Raw genomic sequence first — 23,603 nt, forward strand, 5'->3', positions numbered from 1 at the left:
ACATGTAGTATTAATACATGTGTAGTATTAATGTACATGTGTAGTATTAATAATGTACATGTAGTATTAATGTACATGTGTAGTATTAATGTACATGTAGTATTAATGCATGTGTAGTATTAATGTACATGTGTAGTAATGTACATAGTATTAATGTACATGTGTAGTATTAATGTACATGTAGTATTAATACATATGTGTAGTATTAATGTACATGTGTAGTATTAATGTACATATGTAGTATTAATGTACATGTGTAGTATTAATGTACATGTGTAGTATTAATGTACATGTGTAGTATTAATGTACATGTAGTCTCTAGTATTAATGTACATGTGTAGTATTAATGTACATGTGTAGTATTAATGCATGTGTAGTATTAATGCTGTAGTATTAATGTACATGTGTAGTATTAATGTACATGTAGTATTAATGTACATGTGTAGTATTAATGTACATGTAGTATTAATGTACATGTAGTATTAATGTACATGTGTAGTATTAATGTACATGTGTAGTCTCTAGTATTAATGTACATGTGTAGTATTAATGTACATGTGTAGTATTAATGTACATGTGTAGTATTAATGTACATGTGTAGTCTCTAGTATTAATGTACATGTGTAGTATTAATACATGTAGTATTAATGTACATGTGTAGTATTAATGTACATGTGTAGTAGTATTAATGTACATGTGTAGTATTAATGTACATGTAGTATTAATGTACATGTAGTATTAATGTACATGTAGTATTAATGTACATGTGTAGTATTAATGTACATGTAGTATTAATGTACATGTAGTATTAATGTACATGTGTAGTATTAATATTACATGTGTAGTAGTATTAATGCATGTGTAGTATTAATGTACATGTATGTAGTAATTACATGTGTAGTAATATAATGTAGTATTAATGTACATGTAGTATTAATGTACATGTGTAGTATTAATACATATGTAGTATTAATGTACATGTGTATTATTAATGTACATGTGTAGTATTAATGTACATGTGTAGTATTAATGTACATGTGTAGTTTTAATGTACATGTGTAGTATTAATGTACATGTGTAGTATTAATGTACATGTGTAGTCTCTAGTATTAATGTACATGTGTAGTATTAATGTACATGTGTAGTATTAATGTACATGTGTAGTATTAATGTACATGTGTAGTATTAATGTACATATTACATGTAGTATTAATGTACATGTGTAGTATTAATGTACATGTAGTATTAATGTACACATGTAGTATTAATGTACATGTGTAGTCTCTAGTATTAATGTACATGTGTAGTATTAATGTACATGTGTAGTATTAATGTACATGTGTAGTATTAATGTACATGTGTAGTATTAATGTACATGTAGTATTAATGTACATGTGTAGTATTAATGCATGTGTAGTCTCTAGTATTAATGTACATGTAGTATTAATGTACATGTGTAGTATTAATGTACATGTAGTATTAATAATGCATATGTAGTAGTATTAATGTACATGTGTAGTATTAATGTACATGTGTAGTATTAATGTACATGTGTAGTATTAATGTACATGTAGTATTAATGCACACGTGTAGTTTTAATGTACATGTGTAGTATTACTGTACATGTCTACTTTCAATGTACATGTGTAGTATTAATGTACATGTGTAGTATTAATGTATGTGTAGTATTAATGTACATGTGTAGTATTAATGTGTAGTATTAATGTACATGTGTAGTCTCTAGTATTAATGTACATGTAGTATTAATGTACATGTAGTATTAATGTACATGTAGTATTAATGTACATGTGTAGTCTAGTATTAATGTACATGTAGTATTAATGTACATGTGTAGTATTAATGGACACGTGTAGTATTAATGGACACGTGTAGTATTAATGTACATGTGTAGTCTCTAGTATTAATGTACATGTGTAGTATTAATGTACATGTGTAGTCTCTAGTATTAATGTACATGTGTAGTATTAATGTACATGTGTAGTATTAATGTACATGTGTAGTATTAATGTACATGTGTAGTATTAATGTACATGTGTAGTATTAATGTACATGTGTAGTCTCTAGTATTAATGTACATGTATTAATGTACATGTGTAGTATTAATGTACATGTGTAGTATTAATGTACATGTAGTATTAATGTACATGTGTAGTATTAATATGTACATGTGTAGTATTAATGCATGTGTAGTCTCTAGTATTAATGTACATGTGTAGTATTAATGTACATGTGTAGTATTAATGTACATGTGTAGTATTAATGTACATGTGTAGTCTCTAGTATTAATGTACATGTGTAGTATTAATGTACATGTGTAGTATTAATGTACATGTGTAGTATTAATGTACATGTGTAGTATTAATGTACATGTGTAGTATTAATGTACATGTGTAGTATTAATGTACATGTGTAGTATTAATGTATGTGTAGTATTAATGTACACGTGTAGTATTAATGTACATGTGTAGTCTCTAGTATTAATGTACATGTGTAGTATTAATGTACACATGTAGTATTAATGTACATGTGTAGTCTCTAGTATTAATGTACATGTGTAGTATTAATGTACATGTGTAGTATTAATGTACATGTGTAGTATTAATGTACATGTCTAGTATTAATGTACATGTATTAATATTACATGTAGTCTCTAGTATTAATGTACATGTGTAGTATTAATGTACATGTAGTATTAATGTACATGTGTAGTATTAATGTACATGTAGTATTAATGTACATGTAGTATTAATGTACATGTAGTATTAATGTACATGTGTAGTATTAATGTATGTAGTATTAATGTACATGTACATGTAGTATTAATGTACATGTAGTATTAATGTACATGTGTAGTATTAATGTACATGTAGTATTAATGTACATGTGTAGTATTAATGTACATGTGTAGTATTAATGTACATGTGTAGTATTAATGTACATGTGTAGTATTAATGTACATGTGTAGTCTCTAGTATTAATGTACATGTGTAGTATTAATGTACATGTGTAGTATTAATGTACATGTGTAGTATTAATGTACATGTGTAGTATTAATGTACATGTGTAGTATTAATGTACATGTGTAGTCTCTAGTATTAATGTACATGTGTAGTATTAATGTACATGTGTAGTATTAATGTACATGTGTAGTATTAATGTACATGTGTAGTTTTAATGTATGTAGTATTAATGTACTTGTGTAGTCTCTAGTATTAATGTACATGTGTAGTATTAATGTACATGTGTAGTATTAATGTACATGTGTAGTATTAATGTACATGTGTAGTCTCTAGTATTAATGTACATGTGTAGTATTAATGTACATGTGTAGTCTCTAGTATTAATGTACATGTGTAGTATTAATGTACATGTGTAGTATTAATGTACACGTGTAGTATTAATGTACATGTGTAGTATTAATGTACATGTGTAGTCTCTAGTATTAATGTAGTATTAATGTACATGTAGTATTAATGTACATGTAGTATTAATGCATGTGTATTAATGTACATAGTATTAATGTACATGTGTAGTATTAATGTACATGTGTAGTCTAGTATTAATACATGTAGTATTAATGTACATGTGTAGTCTCTAGTATTAATGTACATGTAGTATTAATGTACATGTGTAGTATTAATGTACATGTGTAGTATTAATGTACATGTGTAGTATTAATGTACGTGTAGTATTAATGTACATGTGTAGTCTCTAGTATTAATGTACATGTAGTATTAATGTACATGTGTAGTATTAATGTACATGTGTAGTATTAATGTACATGTGTAGTATTAATGTACATGTGTAGTATTAATGTACATGTGTAGTATTAATGTACATGTGTAGTCTCTAGTATTAATGTACATGTGTAGTATTAATGTACATGTGTAGTATTAATGTACATGTATTAATGTACATGTGTAGTATTAATGTACATGTAGTATTAATGTACATGTAGTCTAGTATTAATGTACATGTAGTATTAATGTACATGTGTATTAGTATTAATACATGTAGTATTAATGTACATGTGTAGTATTAATGTACATGTAGTCTCTAGTATTAATGTACATGTGTAGTATTAATGTACATGTAGTCTCTAGTATTACATGTGTAGTATTAATGTACATGTATTAATATACATGTGTAGTCTAGTATTAATGTACATGTGTAGTATTAATGTACATGTGTAGTATTAATGTACATGTAGTATTAATGTACATGTGTAGTATTAATGTACATGTGTAGTATTAATGTACATGTGTAGTCTAGTATTAATGTACATGTGTAGTATTAATGTACATGTAGTTAGTATTAATGTAGTATGTACATGTGTAGTATTAATGTAGTATTAATGTACATGTGTAGTATTAATGTACATGTGTAGTATTAATGTACATGTGTAGTTTTAATGTACATGTGTAGTATTAATGTATGTAGTCTTATTAATGTACATGTGTATTAATGTACATGTGTAGTATTAATGTACATGTAGTATTAATGTACATGTAGTATTAATGTACATGTGTAGTCTAATATTAATGTACATGTAGTATTAATGTACATAGTATTAATGTATGTAGTATTAATGTACATGTGTAGTATTAATGTACATGTGTAGTATTAATACATGTGTAGTCTCTAGTATTAATGTACATGTAGTATTAATGTACATGTAGTATTAATGTACATGTAGTATTAATGTACATGTGTAGTATTAATGTACATGTAGTATTAATGTACATGTGTAGTATTAATGTACATGTGTAGTATTAATGTACATATGTAGTATTAATATACATATAGTATTAATAATATTACATGTAGTATTAATGTACATGTAATATTAATGTAGTATTAATGTACATGTGTAGTCTCTAATATTAATGTACATGTGTAGTATTAATGTACATGTGTAGTATTAATGTACATGTAGTATTAATATACATGTAGTATTAATACATGTAGTATTAATGTATTAATGTATGTAGTCTCTAATTAATGTGTAGTATTACATAATGTAGTATTAATGTGTAGTATTAATGTACATGTGTAGTATTAATGTACATGTGTAGTATTAATGTACATGTGTAGTATTAATGTACATGTAGTCTCTAGTATTAATGTACATGTGTAGTATTAATGTACATGTAGTATTAATGTACATGTGTATTAATGTACATGTGTAGTATTAATGTACATGTAGTCTCTATTAATGTACATGTGTAGTATTAATGTACATGTATTAATGTACATGTGTAGTATTAATGTACATGTGTAGTCTCTAGTATTAATGTACATGTAGTATTAATGTACATGTAGTCTAGTATTAATATGTGTAGTATTAATGTACATGTGTAGTATTAATGTACATATGTAGTATTAATGTACATGTGTATAGTATTAATGTACATGTGTAGTATTAATATACATATTAATTAGTATTAATGTACATGTAGTATTAATGTACATGTGTAGTCTCTAGTATTAATGTACATGTGTAGTATTAATGTACATGTGTAGTATTAATGTACATGTGTAGTATTAATGTACATGTGTAGTTTTAATGTACATGTGTAGTATTAATGTACATGTGTAGTCTCTAGTATTAATGTACATGTGTAGTATTAATGTACATGTGTAGTATTAATGTACATGTGTAGTATTAATGTACATGTGTAGTATTAATGTACATGTGTAGTATTAATGTACATGTAGTATTAATGTACATGTGTATTAATGTACATGTAGTATTAATGTACATATGTGTAGTATTAATGTACATGTGTAGTATTAATGTATGTGTAGTCTCTAGTATTAATGTACATGTAGTATTAATGTACATGTAGTATTAATGTACATGTGTAGTATTAATGCATGTGTAGTATTAATGTACATGTAGTCTCTAGTATTAATGTACATGTGTAGTATTAATGTACATGTAGTATTAATGTACATGTGTAGTATTAATGTACATGTAGTATTAATGTACATGTGTAGTATTAATGTACATGTGTAGTATTAATGTACATGTGTAGTATTAATACATGTAGTATTAATGTACATGTAGTATTAATGTACATGTGTAGTCTCTAGTATTAATGTACATGTGTAGTATTAATGTACATGTGTAGTATTAATACATGTGTAGTATTAATGTACATAGTATTAATGTACATGTAGTCTCTATTAATGTACATGTAGTATTAATGTACATGTGTAGTATTAATGTACATGTATATTAATGTACATGTGTAGTATTAATGTACATGTGTAGTATTAATGTACATATGTAGTATTAATGTACATGTAGTATTAATACATATGTATTAATGTACATGTGTAGTATTAATGCATGTGTAGTATTAATACATGTAGTATTAATGTACATGTGTAGTATTAATGTACATGTAGTATTAATGTACATGTGTAGTAGTATTAATGTACATGTGTAGTCTAGTATTAATGTATGTGTAGTAATGTACATGTAGTATTAATAATGTACATGTGTAGTATTAATGTACATGTGTAGTCTCTATATTAATGTACATGTAGTATTAATGTACATGTAGTATTAATGTACATGTGTAGTATTAATGTACATGTGTAGTATTAATGTACACGTGTAGTCTCTAGTATTAATGTACATGTAGTTTTAATGTACATGTAGTATTAATGTACATGTGTAGTATTAATGTACATGTGTAGTATTAATGTACATGTAGTATTAATGTACATGTGTAGTATTAATGTACATGTGTAGTATTAATGTACATGTAGTATTAATGTACATGTGTAGTATTAATGTACATGTAGTATTAATGTACATGTAGTTTTAATGTACATGTAGTATTAATGTACATGTGTATTAATATAGTATATGTAGTATTAATGTACATGTGTAGTATTAATGTACATGTGTAGTATTAATGTACATGTAGTATTAATGTACATGTGTAGTATTAATGTACATGTGTAGTATTAATGTATGTGTAATTAATGTACATGTATTAATGTACATGTGTAGTCTCTAGTATTAATGTACATGTAGTATTAATGTACATGTAGTATTAATGTACATGTGTAGTATTAATGTACATGTGTAGTATTAATGCATGTAGTATTAATGCATGTGTAGTATTAATGTACATGTGTAGTCTCTAGTATTAATGTACATGTGTAGTATTAATGTACATGTGTAGTATTAATGTACATGTGTAGTATTAATGTACATGTGTAGTTTTAATGTACATGTAGTATTAATGTACATGTAGTATTAATGTACATGTGTAGTATTAATGTACATGTAGTATTAATAGTCTGTAGTATTAATGTACATGTGTAGTATTAATGTACATGTAGTATTAATGTATTAATGTGTAGTCTCTAGTATTAATGTACATGTAGTATTAATGTACATGTGTAGTATTAATGTACATGTGTAGTATTAATGTACATGTGTAGTATTAATGTACATGTAGTCTCTAGTATTAATGTACATGTGTAGTATTAATGTACATGTATTAATGTAATGTGTAGTATTAATGTACATGTAGTTTTAATGTACATGTGTAGTATTAATGTACATGTGTAGTATTAATGTACACGTGTAGTATTAATGTACATGTGTAGTATTAATGTATATGTAGTATTAATGTACATGTAGTATTAATGCATAGTATTAATGTACATGTAGTATTAATGTATGTGTAGTATTAATGTACATGTAGTATTAATACATGTGTAGTATTAATGTACATGTGTAGTCTCTAGTATTAATGTACATGTGTAGTATTAATGTACATGTAGTATTAATACATGTGTAGTATTAATGTACATGTAGTATTAATGTACATGTGTAGTATTAATGTATGTGTAGTATTAATGCACATATGTAGTATTAATGTATGTAGTCTCTATATTAATACATGTGTAGTATTAATGTACATGTGTAGTATTAATGTACATGTAGTATTAATGTACATGTGTAGTCTCTAGTATTAATGTACATGTGTAGTATTAATGTACATGTAGTATTAATGTACATGTAGTATTAATGTATATGTAGTATTAATGTACATGTGTAGTCTCAGTATTAATGGACACGTGTAGTATTAATGTACATATGTAGTATTAATGTACATGTGTAGTATTAATGTACATGTGTAGTCTCTAGTATTAATGTACATGTGTAGTATTAATGTACATGTGTAGTTTTAATGTACATGTGTAGTTTTAATGTACATGTGTAGTATTAATGTACATGTGTAGTATTAATGTACATGTAGTATTAATGTACATGTATTATTAATGTACATGTGTAGTCTCTAGTATTAATGTACATGTGTAGTATTAATGTACATGTACATGTACACATGTCCATTAATACTAGTATTAATGTACATGGGTAGTATTAATGTACATGTGTAGTATTAATGTACATGTGTAGTATTAATGTACATGTGTAGTATTAATGTACATGTGTAGTATTAATGTACATGTGTAGTATTAATGTACATGTGTAGTATTAATGTACATGTAGTATTAATGTACATGTGTAGTATTAATACATGTAGTATTAATGTACATGTGTAGTATTAATGTACATGTAGTATTAATGTACATGTAGTATTAATGTACATGTGTAGTCTCTAGTATTAATGTACATGTAGTATTAATGTACATGTAGTATTAATGTACATGTGTAGTCTCTAGTATTAATGTACATGTAGTATTAATGTACATGTAGTATTAATGTACATGTGTAGTATTAATGTACATATGTAGTATTAATGTACATGTAGTATTATACATGTGTAGTATTAATGTACATGTGTAGTATTAATGTACATGTGTAGTATTAATGTACATGTGTAGTATTAATGTACATGTGTAGTCTCTAGTATTAATGTACATGTGTAGTATTAATGTACACATGTAGTATTAATGTACATGTGTAGTCTCTAGTATTAATGTACATGTGTAGTATTAATGTACATGTGTAGTATTAATGTACATGTGTAGTATTAATGTACATGTGTAGTCTCTAGTATTAATGTACATGTGTAGTATTAATGTACATGTGTAGTATTAATGTACATGTGTAGTATTAATGTACATGTGTAGTATTAATGTACATGTGTAGTATTAATATACATGTGTAATTTTAATGTACATGTGTAGTATTAATGTACACGTGTAGTATTAATGTACATGTGTAGTATTACATGTGTAGTATTAATGTACATGTGTAGTATTAATGTACATGTGTAGTCTCTAGTATTAATGTACATGTGTAGTATTAATGTACATGTGTAGTATTAATGTACATGTAGTATTAATGTACATATGTAGTATTAATGTACATGTAGTATTAATGTATATGTAGTATTAATGTACATGTAGTATTAATGTACATGTAGTATTAATGTACATGTAGTATTAATGTACATGTGTAGTATTAATGTACATGTGTAGTATTAATGTACATGTAGTATTAATGTACATGTATTAATATTAATGTACATGTGTAGTATTAATGTACATGTGTAGTATTAATGTACACGTGTAGTCTCTAGTATTAATGTACATGTGTAGTATTAATGTACATGTAGTATTAATGTACAGTATTAATGTACATGTGTAGTATTAATGTACATGTAGTCTCTAGTATTAATGTACATGTGTAGTATTAATGTACATGTGTAGTTTAATGTACATGTAGTATTAATGTACATGTGTAGTATTAATGTACATGTGTAGTATTAATGTACATGTAGTATTAATGTACATGTGTAGTATTAATGTACATGTGTATTAATGTACATGTAGTTTTAATGTACATGTGTAGTATTAATGTACATGTGTAGTATTAATGTACATGTGTAGTCTCTAGTATTAATGTACATGTGTAGTATTAATGTACATGTGTAGTATTAATGTACATGTGTAGTATTAATGTACATGTGTAGTCTCTAGTATTAATGTACACATGTAGTATTAATGTACATGTGTAGTATTAATGTACATGTGTAGTTTTAAATATATAGTATTAATATTAATGTACATGTGTAGTATTAATGTGTAGTATTAATGTACATGTGTAGTCTCTAGTATTAATGTACATGTGTAGTATTAATGTACATGTGTAGTATTAATGTACATGTGTAGTATTAATGTACATGTGTAGTATTAATGTACATGTGTAGTATTAATGTACATGTGTAGTATTAATGTACATGTGTAGTATTAATGTACATGTGTAGTATTAATGTACATGTGTAGTATTAATGTACATGTGTAGTATTAATGTACATGTGTAGTATTAATGTACATGTGTAGTATTAATGTACATGTGTAGTCTCTAGTATTAATGTACATGTGTAGTCTCTAGTATTAATGTACATGTGTAGTATTAATGTACATGTGTAGTATTAATGTACATGTGTAGTCTCTAGTATTAATGTACATGTGTAGTATTAATGTACATGTGTAGTATTAATGTACATGTGTAGTATTAATGTACATGTGTAGTATTAATGTACATGTGTAGTATTAATGTACATGTGTAGTCTCTAGTATTAATGTACATGTGTAGTATTAATGTACATGTAGTATTAATGTACATGTGTAGTCTCTAGTATTAATGTACATGTGTAGTATTAATGTACATGTGTAGTTTTAATGTACATGTGTAGTATTAATGTACATGTGTAGTCTCTAGTATTAATGTACATGTGTAGTATTAATGTACATGTGTAGTATTAATGGACAGATGAGTAGTCTCTAGTATTAATGTACATGTAGTATTAATGTACATGTGTAGTATTAATGTACATGTGTAGTCTCTAGTATTAATGTACATGTGTAGTATTAATGTACATGTGTAGTATTAATGGACACGTGTAGTATTAATGTACATGTGTAGTATTAATGTACATGTGTAGTATTAATGTGTAGTCTCTAGTATTAATGTACATGTATTAATGCATGTAGTATTAATGTACACATGTAGTATTAATGTACATGTGTAGTCTCTAGTATTAATGTACATGTGTAGTATTAATGTACACATGTGTAGTATTAATGTACATGTGTAGTATTAATGTACATATGTAGTATTAATGTACATGTGTAGTCTCTAGTATTAATGTACATGTGTAGTATTAATGTAGTATTAATGTACATGTGTAGTATTAATGTACATGTGTAGTATTAATGTACATGTGTAGTATTAATGTACATGTGTAGTATTAATGTACATGTGTAGTATTAATGTACATGTGTAGTATTAATGTACATGTGTAGTCTCTAGTATTAATGTACATGTGTAGTATTAATGTACATGTGTAGTATTAATATACATGTGTAGTATTAATACATGTGTAGTATTAATATGTGTAGTCTCTAGTATTAATGTACATGTGTAGTATTAATGTACATGTGTAGTTTTAATGTACATGTGTAGTATTAATGTACACGTGTAGTATTAATGTACATGTGTAGTTTCTAGTATTAATGTACATGTGTAGTATTAATGTACATGTGTAGTATTAATGTACATGTAGTCTCTAGTATTAATGTACATGTGTAGTATTAATGACATATGTAGTATTAATGTACATGTGTAGTATTAATACATGTAGTATTAATGTACATGTGTAGTATTAATGTACATGTGTATTAATGTACATGTGTAGTATTAATGTACATGTAGTATTAATGTACATGTGTAGTATTAATGTATGTGTAGTATTAATACATGTGTAGTATTAATGTACATGTGTAGTATTAATGTACATGTGTAGTATTAATGTACATGTGTAGTCTCTAGTATTAATGTACATGTAGTATTAATGTACATGTAGTATTAATGTACATGTAGTATTAATGTACATGTGTAGTCTCTAGTATTAATGTACATGTGTAGTATTAATGTACATGTAGTATTAATGTACATGTAGTAATAATACATGTAGTATTAATGTACATGTAGTCTATTAATGTACATGTAGTATTAATGTACATGTAGTATTAATGTACATGTGTAGTATTAATGTACATGTGTAGTCTCTAGTATTAATGTACATGTGTAGTATTAATGTACATGTAGTATTAATGTTAGTATTAACATGTGTAGTATTAATGTACATGTGTAGTATTAATGTACATGTAGTATTAATGTACATGTAGTATTAATGTACATGTGTAGTATTAATGTACATGTGTAGTATTAATGTACATGTGTAGTATTAATGTACATGTGTAGTATTAATGTACATGTGTAGTCTCTAGTATTAATGTACATGTGTAGTATTAATGTACATGTGTAGTATTAATGTACACGTCTAGTATTAATGTACATGTGTAGTATTAATGTACATGTGTAGTATTAATGTACATGTGTAGTATTAATGTACATGTGTAGTATTAATGTACATGTGTAGTATTAATGTACATGTGTAGTATTAATGTACATGTGTAGTATTAATGTACATGTGTAGTATTAATGTACATGTGTAGTATTAATGTACATGTGTAGTATTAATGTACATGTGTAGTATTAATGTACATGTGTAGTATTAATGTACATGTGTAGTATTAATGTACATGTGTAGTATTAATGTACATGTGTAGTATTAATGTACATGTGTAGTATTAATGTACATGTGTAGTATTAATGTACATGTGTAGTATTAATGTACATGTGTAGTATTAATGTACATGTGTAGTCTCTAGTATTAATGTACATGTGTAGTATTAATGGACACGTGTAGTATTAATGTACATGTGTAGTATTAATGTACATGTGTAGTATTAATGTACATGTAGTATTAATGTACATGTAGTATTAATGTATGTGTAGTATTAATGTACATGTAGTATTAATGTACATGTGTAGTATTAATGTACATGTGTAGTCTCTAGTATTAATGTACATGTGTAGTATTAATGTACATGTGTAGTATTAATGTACATGTGTAGTCTCTAGTATTAATGTACATGTGTAGTATTAATGTACATGTAGTATTACTGTACATGTGTAGTATTAATGTACATGTGTGTACATGTGTAGTATTAATGTACATGTGTAGTATTAATGTACATGTAGTAGTATTAATGTACATGTGTAGTATTAATGTACATGTGTAGTATTAATGTACATGTAGTAGTATTAATGTACATGTGTAGTATTAATGTACATGTATAGTATTAATGTACATGTAGTATTAATGTACATATGTAGTCTCTAGTATTAATGTACATGTAGTATTAATGTACATGTGTAGTGTAATATTAATGTATGTAGTATTAATGTACATGTGTAGTATTAATAATGTGTAGTATTAATGTACATGTGTAGTGTAGTATTAATGTACATGTGTAGTATTAATGTACATGTGTAGTATTAATGTACATGTGTAGTATTAATGCATGTGTAGTCTCTAGTATTAATGTACATGTAGTATTAATGTACATGTGTAGTATTAATGTACATGTAGTATTAATGTACATGTGTAGTCTCTAGTATTAATGTACATGTGTAGTATTAATGTACATGTGTAGTATTAATGTACATGTGTAGTATTAATGTACATGTAGTTATTAATATGTATGTAGTATTAATGTACATGTGTAGTATTAATGGACACGTGTAGTTTTAATGTACATGTGTAGTATTAATGTACATGTGTAGTATTAATGTACATGTGTAGTATTAATGTACATGTGTAGTATTAATGGACACGTGTAGTATTAATGTACATGTGTAGTCTCTAGTATTAATGTACATGTGTAGTATTAATGTACATGTGTAGTATTAATATTACATGTGTAGTATTAATGTACATGTGTAGTATTAATGTACATGTAGTATTAATGGACACGTGTAGTATTAATGTACATGTGTAGTATTAATGGACACGTGTAGTATTAATGTACACGTGTAGTCTCTAGTATTAATGTACATGTGTAGTCTCTAGTATTAATGTACATGTGTAGTATTAATGTACATGTGTAGTATTAATGTACATGTGTATAGTATTAATGTACATGTGTAGTCTTAGTATTAATGTGTAGTATTAATGTACATGTAGTATTAATGTACATGTAGTCTCTAGTATTAATGTACATGTGTAGTATTAATGTACATGTAGTATTAATGTATGTGTAGTATTAATGTACATGTATGTGTAGTATTAATGTACATGTGTAGTATTAATGGTACATGTAGTATTAATGTACATGTGTAGTATTAATGTACATGTAGTATTAATGTACATGTGTAGTATTAATGTACATGTGTAGTATTAATGTACATGTGTAGTATTAATGTGTTATGTAGTATTAATGTACATGTGTAGTCTAGTATTAATGTACATGTGTAGTATTAATGTACATGTGTAGTATTAATGTACATGTAGAGTATTAATGTACATGTGTAGTATTAATGTACATGTGTAGTCTCTAGTATTAATGTACACGTGTAGTATTAATGTACATGTGTAGTATTAATGTACATGTGTAGTATTAATGTACATGTGTAGTATTAATGTACATGTGTAGTCTCTAGTATTAATGTACATGTGTAGTATTAATGTACATGTGTAGTCTCTAGTATTAATGTACATGTGTAGTATTAATGTACATGTGTAGTATTAATGTACACGTGTAGTCTCTAGTATTAATGTACATGTGTAGTATTAATGTACATGTGTAGTATTAATGTACATGTGTAGTCTCTAGTATTAATGTACATGTGTAGTTTTAATGTACATGTGTAGTATTAATGTACATGTGTAGTATTAATGTACATGTGTAGTTTTAATGTACATGTGTAGTATTAATGTACATGTGTAGTCTCTAGTATTAATGTACATGTGTAGTATTAATGTGCATGTGTAGTATTAATGTACATGTAGTATTAATGTACATGTAGTATTAATGTACATGTGTAGTATTAATACATGTGTAGTATTAATGTACATGTGTAGTATTAATGTACATGTAGTATTAATGTACATGTGTAGTATTAATGTACATGTGTAGTCTCTAGTATTAATGTACATGTAGTTTTAATGTACATGTGTAGTTAATGTACATGTGTATTAGTATTAATGTGTAGTATTAATGCACATGTGTAGTTAATGTACATGTAGTATTAATGTACATGTAGTATTAATGTACATGTGTAGTATTAATGTACATGTATTAGTATTAATGTACATGTGTAGTATTAATGTACATGTGTAGTATTAATGCACATGTAGTATTAATACATGTGTAGTATTAATGTACATGTGTAGTATTAATAATGTGTAGTATTAATGTACATGTGTAGTATTAATGTACATGTGTAGTATTAATGCATGAGTATTAATGTACATGTGTAGTTTTAATGTACATGTAGTATTAATGTACATGTGTAGTATTAATGTACATGTAGTAATAATGTACATGTGTAGTATTAATGTACATGTGTAGTATTAATGTACACGTGTAGTCTCTAGTATTAATGTACATGTGTAGTATTAATGTACATGTGTAGTATTAATGTACATGTGTAGTATTAATGTACATGTGTAGTATTAATGTACATGTGTAGTATTAATGTACACGTGTAGTATTAATGTACATGTGTAGTACGTAATGCATGTAGTATTAATGTCCATGGGGAGTATTAATGTACATGTAGTATTAATGTACATATGTAGTTTTAATACATGTAGTATTAATGTACATGTAGTATTAATGTACATGTGTAGTTAATACATATGTAGTCTCTAGTATTAATGTATGTGTAGTATTAATGTACATGTGTAGTATTAATGTACACGTGTAGTATTAATGTACATGTGTAGTCTCTAGTATTAATGTACATGTGTAGTATTAATGTACACATGTAGTATTAATGTACATGTGTAGTCTCTAGTATTAATGTACATGTGTAGTATTAATGTACATGTGTATTAATGTACATGTAGTATTAATGTACATGTAGTATTAATGTACATGTAGTATTAATGTACATGTGTAGTATTAATGTACATGTAGTATTAATGGTAGTATTAATGTACATGTGTAGTATTAATGTACATGTGTAGTATTAATGTACATGTGTAGTATTAATGTACATATATGTAGTCTAATGTACATTATTAATGTACATGTAGTATTAATGTACATGCAGTATTAATACATATGTAGTATTATACATGTAGTATTAATGATGTGTAGTATTAATGTACATGTAGTTTTAATGTACATATGTAGTATTAATGTACATGTGTAGTATTAATGTACATGTGTAGTCTCTAGTATTAATGTACATGTATGTAGTTTTAATGTACATGTGTAAGTATTAATGCATATGTGTAGTATTAATGTACATGTGTAGTATTAATGTACGTGTAGTATTAATGTACATGTGTAGTATTAATGCATATGGTATTAATGTACATGTAGTATTAATGTACATGTGTAGTCTCTAGTATTAATGTACATGTGTAGTATTAATGTACATGTGTAGTATTAATGTACATGTGTAGTATTAATGTACATGTGTAGTATTAATGTACATGTGTAGTTTTAATGTACATGTGTAGTATTAATATACATGTATAGTATTAATATACATGTAGTATTAATGTACATGTAGTATTAATATGTACATGTAGTAGTATTAATATACATGTAATATTAGTATTAATGTACATATGTAGTATTAATGTACATGTGTAGTATTAATGTACATGTGTAGTATTAATACATGTAGTATTAATGTACATATGTAGTTTTAATGTACATGTGTAGTATTAATGTACATGTAGTATTAATGTACATGTGTAGTATTAATGTACATGTAGTCTCTAGTAATAATGTACATATGTAGTATTAATCATGTGTAGTCTCTAGTATTAATGTACATGTGTAGTATTAATGTACATGTAGTTTTAATGTACATGTGTAGTATTAATGTACATGTGTATTATTAATGTACATGTGTAGTCTCTAGTATTAATGTACATGTGTATTAATGTACATGTGTTTTAGTATTAATATACATGTAGTATTAATGTACATGTAGTATTAATGTACATGTGTAGTATTAATGTCTATTATTAATGTACATGTAGTATTAATGTACTGTAGTCTCTAGTATTAATGTACATGTGTAGTATTAATGTACATGTGTAGTCTCTAGTATTAATGTACATGTGTATTAATGTACATGTGTAGTATTAATGTATATACATAGTATTAATGTACATATGTAGTCTCTAGTATTAATGATTAATGTACATATGTAGTATTAATACATGTGTAGTATTAATGTACATAGTCTCTAAATATTAATGTACATGTATAGTATTAATATGTACATGTGTAGTATTAATGTACATGTGTAGTATTAATGTACATGTGTAATATTAATGTATAGTAGTAATATTATACATGTGTAGTATTAATGTACATGTATATAGTATTAATGTACATGTGTAGTATTTTAATGTACATGTGTAGTATTAATGTACATGTATAGTATTAATGTACATGTGTAGTATTAATGTACATGTGTAGTATTAATATGTACATATGTAGTATTAATGTACATGTGTAGTATTAATGTACGTGTAGTATTAATGTACATATGTAGTATTAATGTACATATATAATCTCTAGTATTAATGTACATGTATTAGTATTAATGTATGTGTAGTAATAATATGTGTAATGTACATGTGTAGTCTCTAGTATTAATGTACATGTGTAGTGTTAATGTACATGTGTGTCTCTAGTATTAATATACATATGTAGTATTAATGTACATTAATGTAATGTAGTATTAATGTACATATCTCTAGTATTAATATTACGTGTATTAGTATTAATGTACATATGTAGTCTGTATTAATGTACATGTGTATTAATATTACATGTGTAGTATTAATAATGTACATGTAGTATTAATATATGTGTAGTATTAATAATGTACATGTATATTAAGTATTAATATTAATGTACATGTGTAATTTTATTGTACATGTAGTCTCTATAGTATTAATATTACATATGTAGTTTTAATGTACATGTAGTATTAATGTATATGTAGTAATAATATGTACATATTACATATTAATAATGTACATATGTAGTCTCTAATATTAATGTACATGTGTAGTTTTAATGTACATATAGTATTAATGTACATGTGTAGTATTAATGTACATATTAGTATTAATGTACATGTGTAGTCTCTATTAATGTACATAGTATTAATGTACATGTAGTTTTAATGTACATGTGTAGTATTAATGTACATGTAAGTATTAATGTACATGTGTAGTATTAATGTACATGTGTAGTCTCTAGTATTAATGTACATGTGGTATTAATGTACATGTAGTATTAATGTACATATGTAGTATTAATGTACATGTGTAGTATTAATGTACATGTGTAGTATTAATGTACATGTGACGTAATGTATAGTATTAATGTATGTGTAGTAATATACATTTAATGTACATATATAAATATTAATGTACATGTAGTTTTAATATTATGTATTAATATTAATATATATATTAGTATTAATGTACATGTGTAGTTTTAGTATTAATGTACATGTGTAGTATTAATGTACATGTGTAGTCTCTATTAATGTACATGTGTATTAATGTACATGTGTAGTATTAATGTACATGTGTAGTCTTAATATTACTAGTATTAATGTACATGTGTGTGTGTGTGTATATGTATGTGTGTGTGTGTGTGATGTGTGTGTGTGTCCTGATCGCCCCAGCAGAGCTGTTCTTACCTCCTGGCTGCTGGTGGACTCCTGCCTCGTGGTGTATACGTATGTGTGTGTGTGTATATGTATACGTATGTGTGTGTGTGTGTGTGTATATGTATACGTATGTGTGTGTGTGTCCTGATCGCCCCAGCAGAGCTGTTCTTACCTCCTGCCTCGTGGTGGTGCTCCTGTGCCGTGTCTCATATGTTGTCCACATTTACTATTTCACTTCAACAAGAGGTCACTTCTGACTGACGGGGAAACCCACTTAGCATGTCGCCCATGTTTATTATTCATGTCCTGGTCGACGTTTCAGTCGGATAAGCAAGAGGAACGATGGTCAATACACTTCTCCCCTGCTGTAAGCTAACCAGCTCCTCTTCCTCATCGCAGTGACTGGAGAGCTGTGGATCCGTGTCGGCAGAGCGTGTGCCTCAGACCACTCGTTCTAACCCCGTCTGGTTTCTTGTTTCAGAATACAGGAATTCAAAGAAGCGTTGAGTGAAGCCAACATCAACCTGAAGACCCTGAGGGAGCTTTGCTTCAATGGTAATGTTCACACTGAGCTGGTTGGTGGACCCTGTGTGTGTTGGATGTCATTGTTGTGTCTGCATCCCTTTCCTCAGGAATCCCCTTTGAAGGAGGCATACGAGCGCTGTGCTGGAAGGTACGTGGCTCTGTTGTCTGGTGAAGTCGTGTTCATTGCCGTTCTCGTCTCCAGCTCCGCTTCCTTGACACTGGGCCGGAGCGGGTGGTCTCACCTGCTCTGTGGAGAGGGGTCCCGTGTGCTCTCCTTCTCGGAGGACCGTCATTGTCTATAAAGATCCCCTTCAACAGATGTCTGCATGATGCTCGTGTCGGGGAGCTCTTCACAGCTGCTCTGTTCAAAGGAAACCGCTTATCTCTGCACTTTGATCCAGAACAGAGTTTTAAATGGAGCACGGCTGGTCGTGGTGGCCTGGGTGTCATTAGCATCTTTACTCTACATGTCTTATGTTAGATATTAGAAGTCCTGAGATGTGAGTTGTAAACACAATGCTCCATAAGACGAAGCTCTTGGTATCCGATTGGCTCTCCCAGTGTTCTGTCACTCTTTCCAGATCCTTCTGAACTATCTACCTTTCGATCAGACGTTATGGGAGTCTTTCCTCAAAAAGCAAAGGTAAAGAGAACTCAACCATTTCACAACCCTGATTTCAGCGACGTCCACTCGGCATAGCTGGTGACATCAGCTGAAGGAAACGTGTTGACTGTCTGTGTCTCCTGGTGAAGGCAGCAGAAACAACCGGCACGGTTTCCTTGTTTTATTGAATTTAAATCCTATTTCAGAAGCTGGAAACAGCATGTTACTAATGTATTTGTGGCCCGTGACGGGGTCGTCTGTAACGGTGTCCCTGCCTCTCGTAGGGAGGTCTACTCCCAGTTCCTCAAAGAGATGATCATCCAGCCCGGCATTGCCAAAGCCAACTTGGGCCTGTCCAGAGAAGACGTGACTCTGGAGGACCACGTGAGTCGAGTCTCCTCTGGCCGCTGTTATTTATGATCTATTGTTGGCACAAACACACTTCTTCATTTATCAGTGTGCATTGGTCTGCAAAACAAGGGGACCTGCAATATGAGAAGCATCAAAGCTATCCAACTCTATGAAAGGAAACTGCTCTATGCTCACAGGGGTCCTGTTCTTTTTCAGCCTCTAAATCCAAATCCAGACAGCAGGTGGAATAACTACTTCAAAGATAATGAGATTCTACTCCAAATAGATAAGGACGTGAGGTAAGGTATCTCTTCGTTGCTCTGGATAGTCCCAATGGGTCTCGGAGTGTGATGCTGTTGGCATGTTGCAGGCGGCTGTACCCAGACATGGCGTTCTTCCAGCGGCCTACAGAATACCCGTGCCAACTTATCCTGGACCCGCAGAATGATTATGAGACGCTGCGACGGCGAGTGGAACAAACCACCCTGAAGGCCCAGACTGTGAACCGCAACCGCAGCGGAGTCACCAACGTGAGTCACAGGCGGAGCCTGGAGGAGGGAACTGAACGCTGAGAGGGAAACTTTGCTTTGCTCAGCCAACGAGAGAAACGTCCTGATGAATGGACGACAACCTCAAACCTTCAGGCGCAGACTGTCGTTGTCTGCTGTTACTTTGCTACATCGGCAGGTGTACCTCACATGGTAGCTCCTCCCATCAGGTGTACCTCACATGGTAGCTCCTCCCACCAGGTGTACCTCACATGGTAGCTCCTCCCACCAGGTGTACCTCACATGGTAGCTCCTCCCACCAGGTGTACCTCACATGGTAGCTCCTCCCATCAGGTGTACCTCACATGGTAGCTCCTCCCATCAGGTGTACCTCACATGGTTGCTCCTCCCACCAGGTGTACCTCACATGGTAGCTCCTCCCATCAGGTGTACCTCACATGGTAGCTCCTCCCACCAGGTGTACCTCACATGGTTGCTCCTCCCACCAGGTGTACCTCACATGGTAGCTCCTCCCATCAGGTGTACCTCACATGGTAGCTCCTCCCATCAGGTGTACCTCACATGGTAGCTCCTCCCACCAGGTGTACCTCACATGGTAGCTCCTCCCACCAGGTGTACCTCACATGGTAGCTCCTCCCATCAGGTGTACCTCACATGGTAGCTCCTCCCACCAGGTGTACCTCACATGGTAGCTCCTCCCACCAGGTGTACCTCACATGGTTGCTCCTCCCATCAGGTGTACCCTACATGGTAGCTCCTCCCACCAGGTGTACCTCACATGGTAGCTCCTCCCACCAGGTGTACCTCACATGGTTGCTCCTCCCATCAGGTGTACCTCACATGGTAGCTCCTCCCATCAGGTGGTACCTCACATGGTAGCTCCTCCCATCAGGTGGTACCTCACATGGTTGCTCCTCCCACCAGGTGTACCTCACATGGTTGCTCCTCCCACCAGGTGTACCTCACATGGTAGCTCCTCCCACCAGGTGTGAACGATGTGGTGGGGAGAGTTTAAAGAGATGCAGTAGAGTCCAAGGAGCAGCTGTGGCAGCTTTCCTTCCTGCATTGGGACGTTGAAACCGTTTGTCTTGTCTTTTGTGCGTCATCTCGTTTCCTCCTTGTCAGTCTAGCTTGACCTCTCCTCTTCTTCTGCTCTCCCAGGTCAGCTCCCCTGGAAAGGCGTTGCACCTGTATCCCTCTAATGAGTATGAGGTGCTGCCCAATGGGAGCGAAGCCCACTGGGAGGTGGTGGAGCGGATTCTCTTCATCTATGCCAAACTCAACCCTGGGATCGCCTACGTCCAGGGCATGAACGAGGTTGTCGGGCCAATCTACTACACCTTTGCCACGGACCCCAACAGCCAATGGAAAGGTGGGTGTCATTGGAATGTGACATTTGACTCCTAGCAAAGAGAAACAAGTCCTTAGTGTCTGCTTCACTGTTCAGAGCACGCTGAAGCAGACACATTCTTCTGCTTCACCAACCTGATGTCGGAGAACAGAGACAACTTCCTCAAGAGCCTCGATGACTCTCAGTGTGGCATCACCTATAAGATGGAGAGCGTGTACTCCATGCTGAAGGACAAAGACCTGGACCTCTATCTCAAGCTGGTATGGCTCCTTCTCTCTGAGCTGCTGCTATAATCAATGGATTGTTTGGTCCATACATTGTCGGGCCTGAGCAGCAGTCCTGACCCCAAAATAGAGTTTCATGAGAGAAATCTAGAGAGTTTTCACCAAGAAAAGCTGATCACCTGACAACCTGAACCAGAGAATTCCATTTAGCTTGTTTCATAGAGCCCAGAATTACAAGCTCCCCTCAGAGGGCTTTACAGTCTGTACACATCCCTGACCTTTGACCTCACATTGGATCAGGAGCAACCCCTCCAGAAAACAGCCTTTCGGGGGAAATGAATGCGGAACATGAGCCTGTGAAAGGCCGACTGGCCCATGCCGTGTTCTCTGTGTTCTTTGTGTTCTCAGGAGGAGCAGAACATCAAACCGCAGTACTTCACGTTCCGCTGGCTCACCTTGTTGCTCTCTCAGGAGTTCCTTCTGCCCGACGTCATCCGGATCTGGGACACCCTGTTCTCAGACCAGGACCGGTTCCACTTCCTCATCCTGGTCTGCTGCGCCATGCTCATGTGAGTTTCCATTGGGAGCCCTGTATTACCCAGCATTCCTTCTGGCTCTTCATGTGAATCCTGGTTTCTGTCGACAGACTCATCCGAGATAATTTACTGGCCGGAGACTTCACGGTCAATATGAGATTACTGCAGGTAAGGCTTCTGAGGACCCCCCTCTTCGACGCCCCCCTGACCGGAGCATGTGGTCCCTTTCAGCACTACCCCATCTCAGACGTCCACACCATCCTGATCAAGGCCAAAGATCTGCAGGACGACTCCTAGCCGCCAGAGGGTTTGATCCACGAAGAGCTCGGACGAACGCGTCGGGACACCGGCCGCCTGGTGGGCGGAGCCTCCGAGGTCCTGGAGACGGCTGCGTGGTGCGCTCACAGACCGGTTGGTGACGGACGGCTCGGCGGCGCCACGTCCCACGCTGCAGGGCTTCAGGCTTGACGGCCCAGACTTCCCTCGGCTGCCACCATGGAGTCACATGACGATTTCATTGGGTGGTTCGTTCTGTTTGTTTTATATTTTTCAAAGTGGCAGGTTTTTAAAGTAAGAGCAGTAGTCCTGATTGTTGATGTGAAACAGGAGCATCGTGGTTCTGTGTGGATCAAATGAATAAAGTACTGGGCCTAGCCTATTCCCTGTGTTATTAGTCATCCTCTGAATAATCC

General features: G+C 31.2%; 1 protein-coding gene across 1 annotated transcript in view; it reads left to right on the forward strand.

Moving 5' to 3' along the window:
• Window positions 1-23,569, forward strand: part of tbc1d13 (TBC1 domain family, member 13) — a 40,152-nt gene extending 16,583 nt beyond the window's left edge. Inside the window, exons 2-13 of the mRNA XM_056433108.1 lie at window positions 19,090-19,178; window positions 19,293-19,366; window positions 19,444-19,484; window positions 19,918-19,979; window positions 20,225-20,324; window positions 20,508-20,590; window positions 20,662-20,821; window positions 21,962-22,172; window positions 22,248-22,411; window positions 22,784-22,944; window positions 23,022-23,079; window positions 23,143-23,569. Coding sequence (XP_056289083.1) covers window positions 19,090-19,178; window positions 19,293-19,366; window positions 19,444-19,484; window positions 19,918-19,979; window positions 20,225-20,324; window positions 20,508-20,590; window positions 20,662-20,821; window positions 21,962-22,172; window positions 22,248-22,411; window positions 22,784-22,944; window positions 23,022-23,079; window positions 23,143-23,208 — 1,269 coding nt within the window. The 3' untranslated portion in view covers window positions 23,209-23,569. The remainder of the gene's footprint in view (window positions 1-19,089; window positions 19,179-19,292; window positions 19,367-19,443; window positions 19,485-19,917; window positions 19,980-20,224; window positions 20,325-20,507; window positions 20,591-20,661; window positions 20,822-21,961; window positions 22,173-22,247; window positions 22,412-22,783; window positions 22,945-23,021; window positions 23,080-23,142) is intronic.
• Window positions 23,570-23,603: the final 34 nt, after the last annotated feature.

Source organism: Pseudoliparis swirei, chromosome 15, assembly GCF_029220125.1.
Source record: "Pseudoliparis swirei isolate HS2019 ecotype Mariana Trench chromosome 15, NWPU_hadal_v1, whole genome shotgun sequence".
In the NCBI taxonomy this organism is placed as follows: domain Eukaryota; kingdom Metazoa; phylum Chordata; class Actinopteri; order Perciformes; family Liparidae; genus Pseudoliparis; species Pseudoliparis swirei.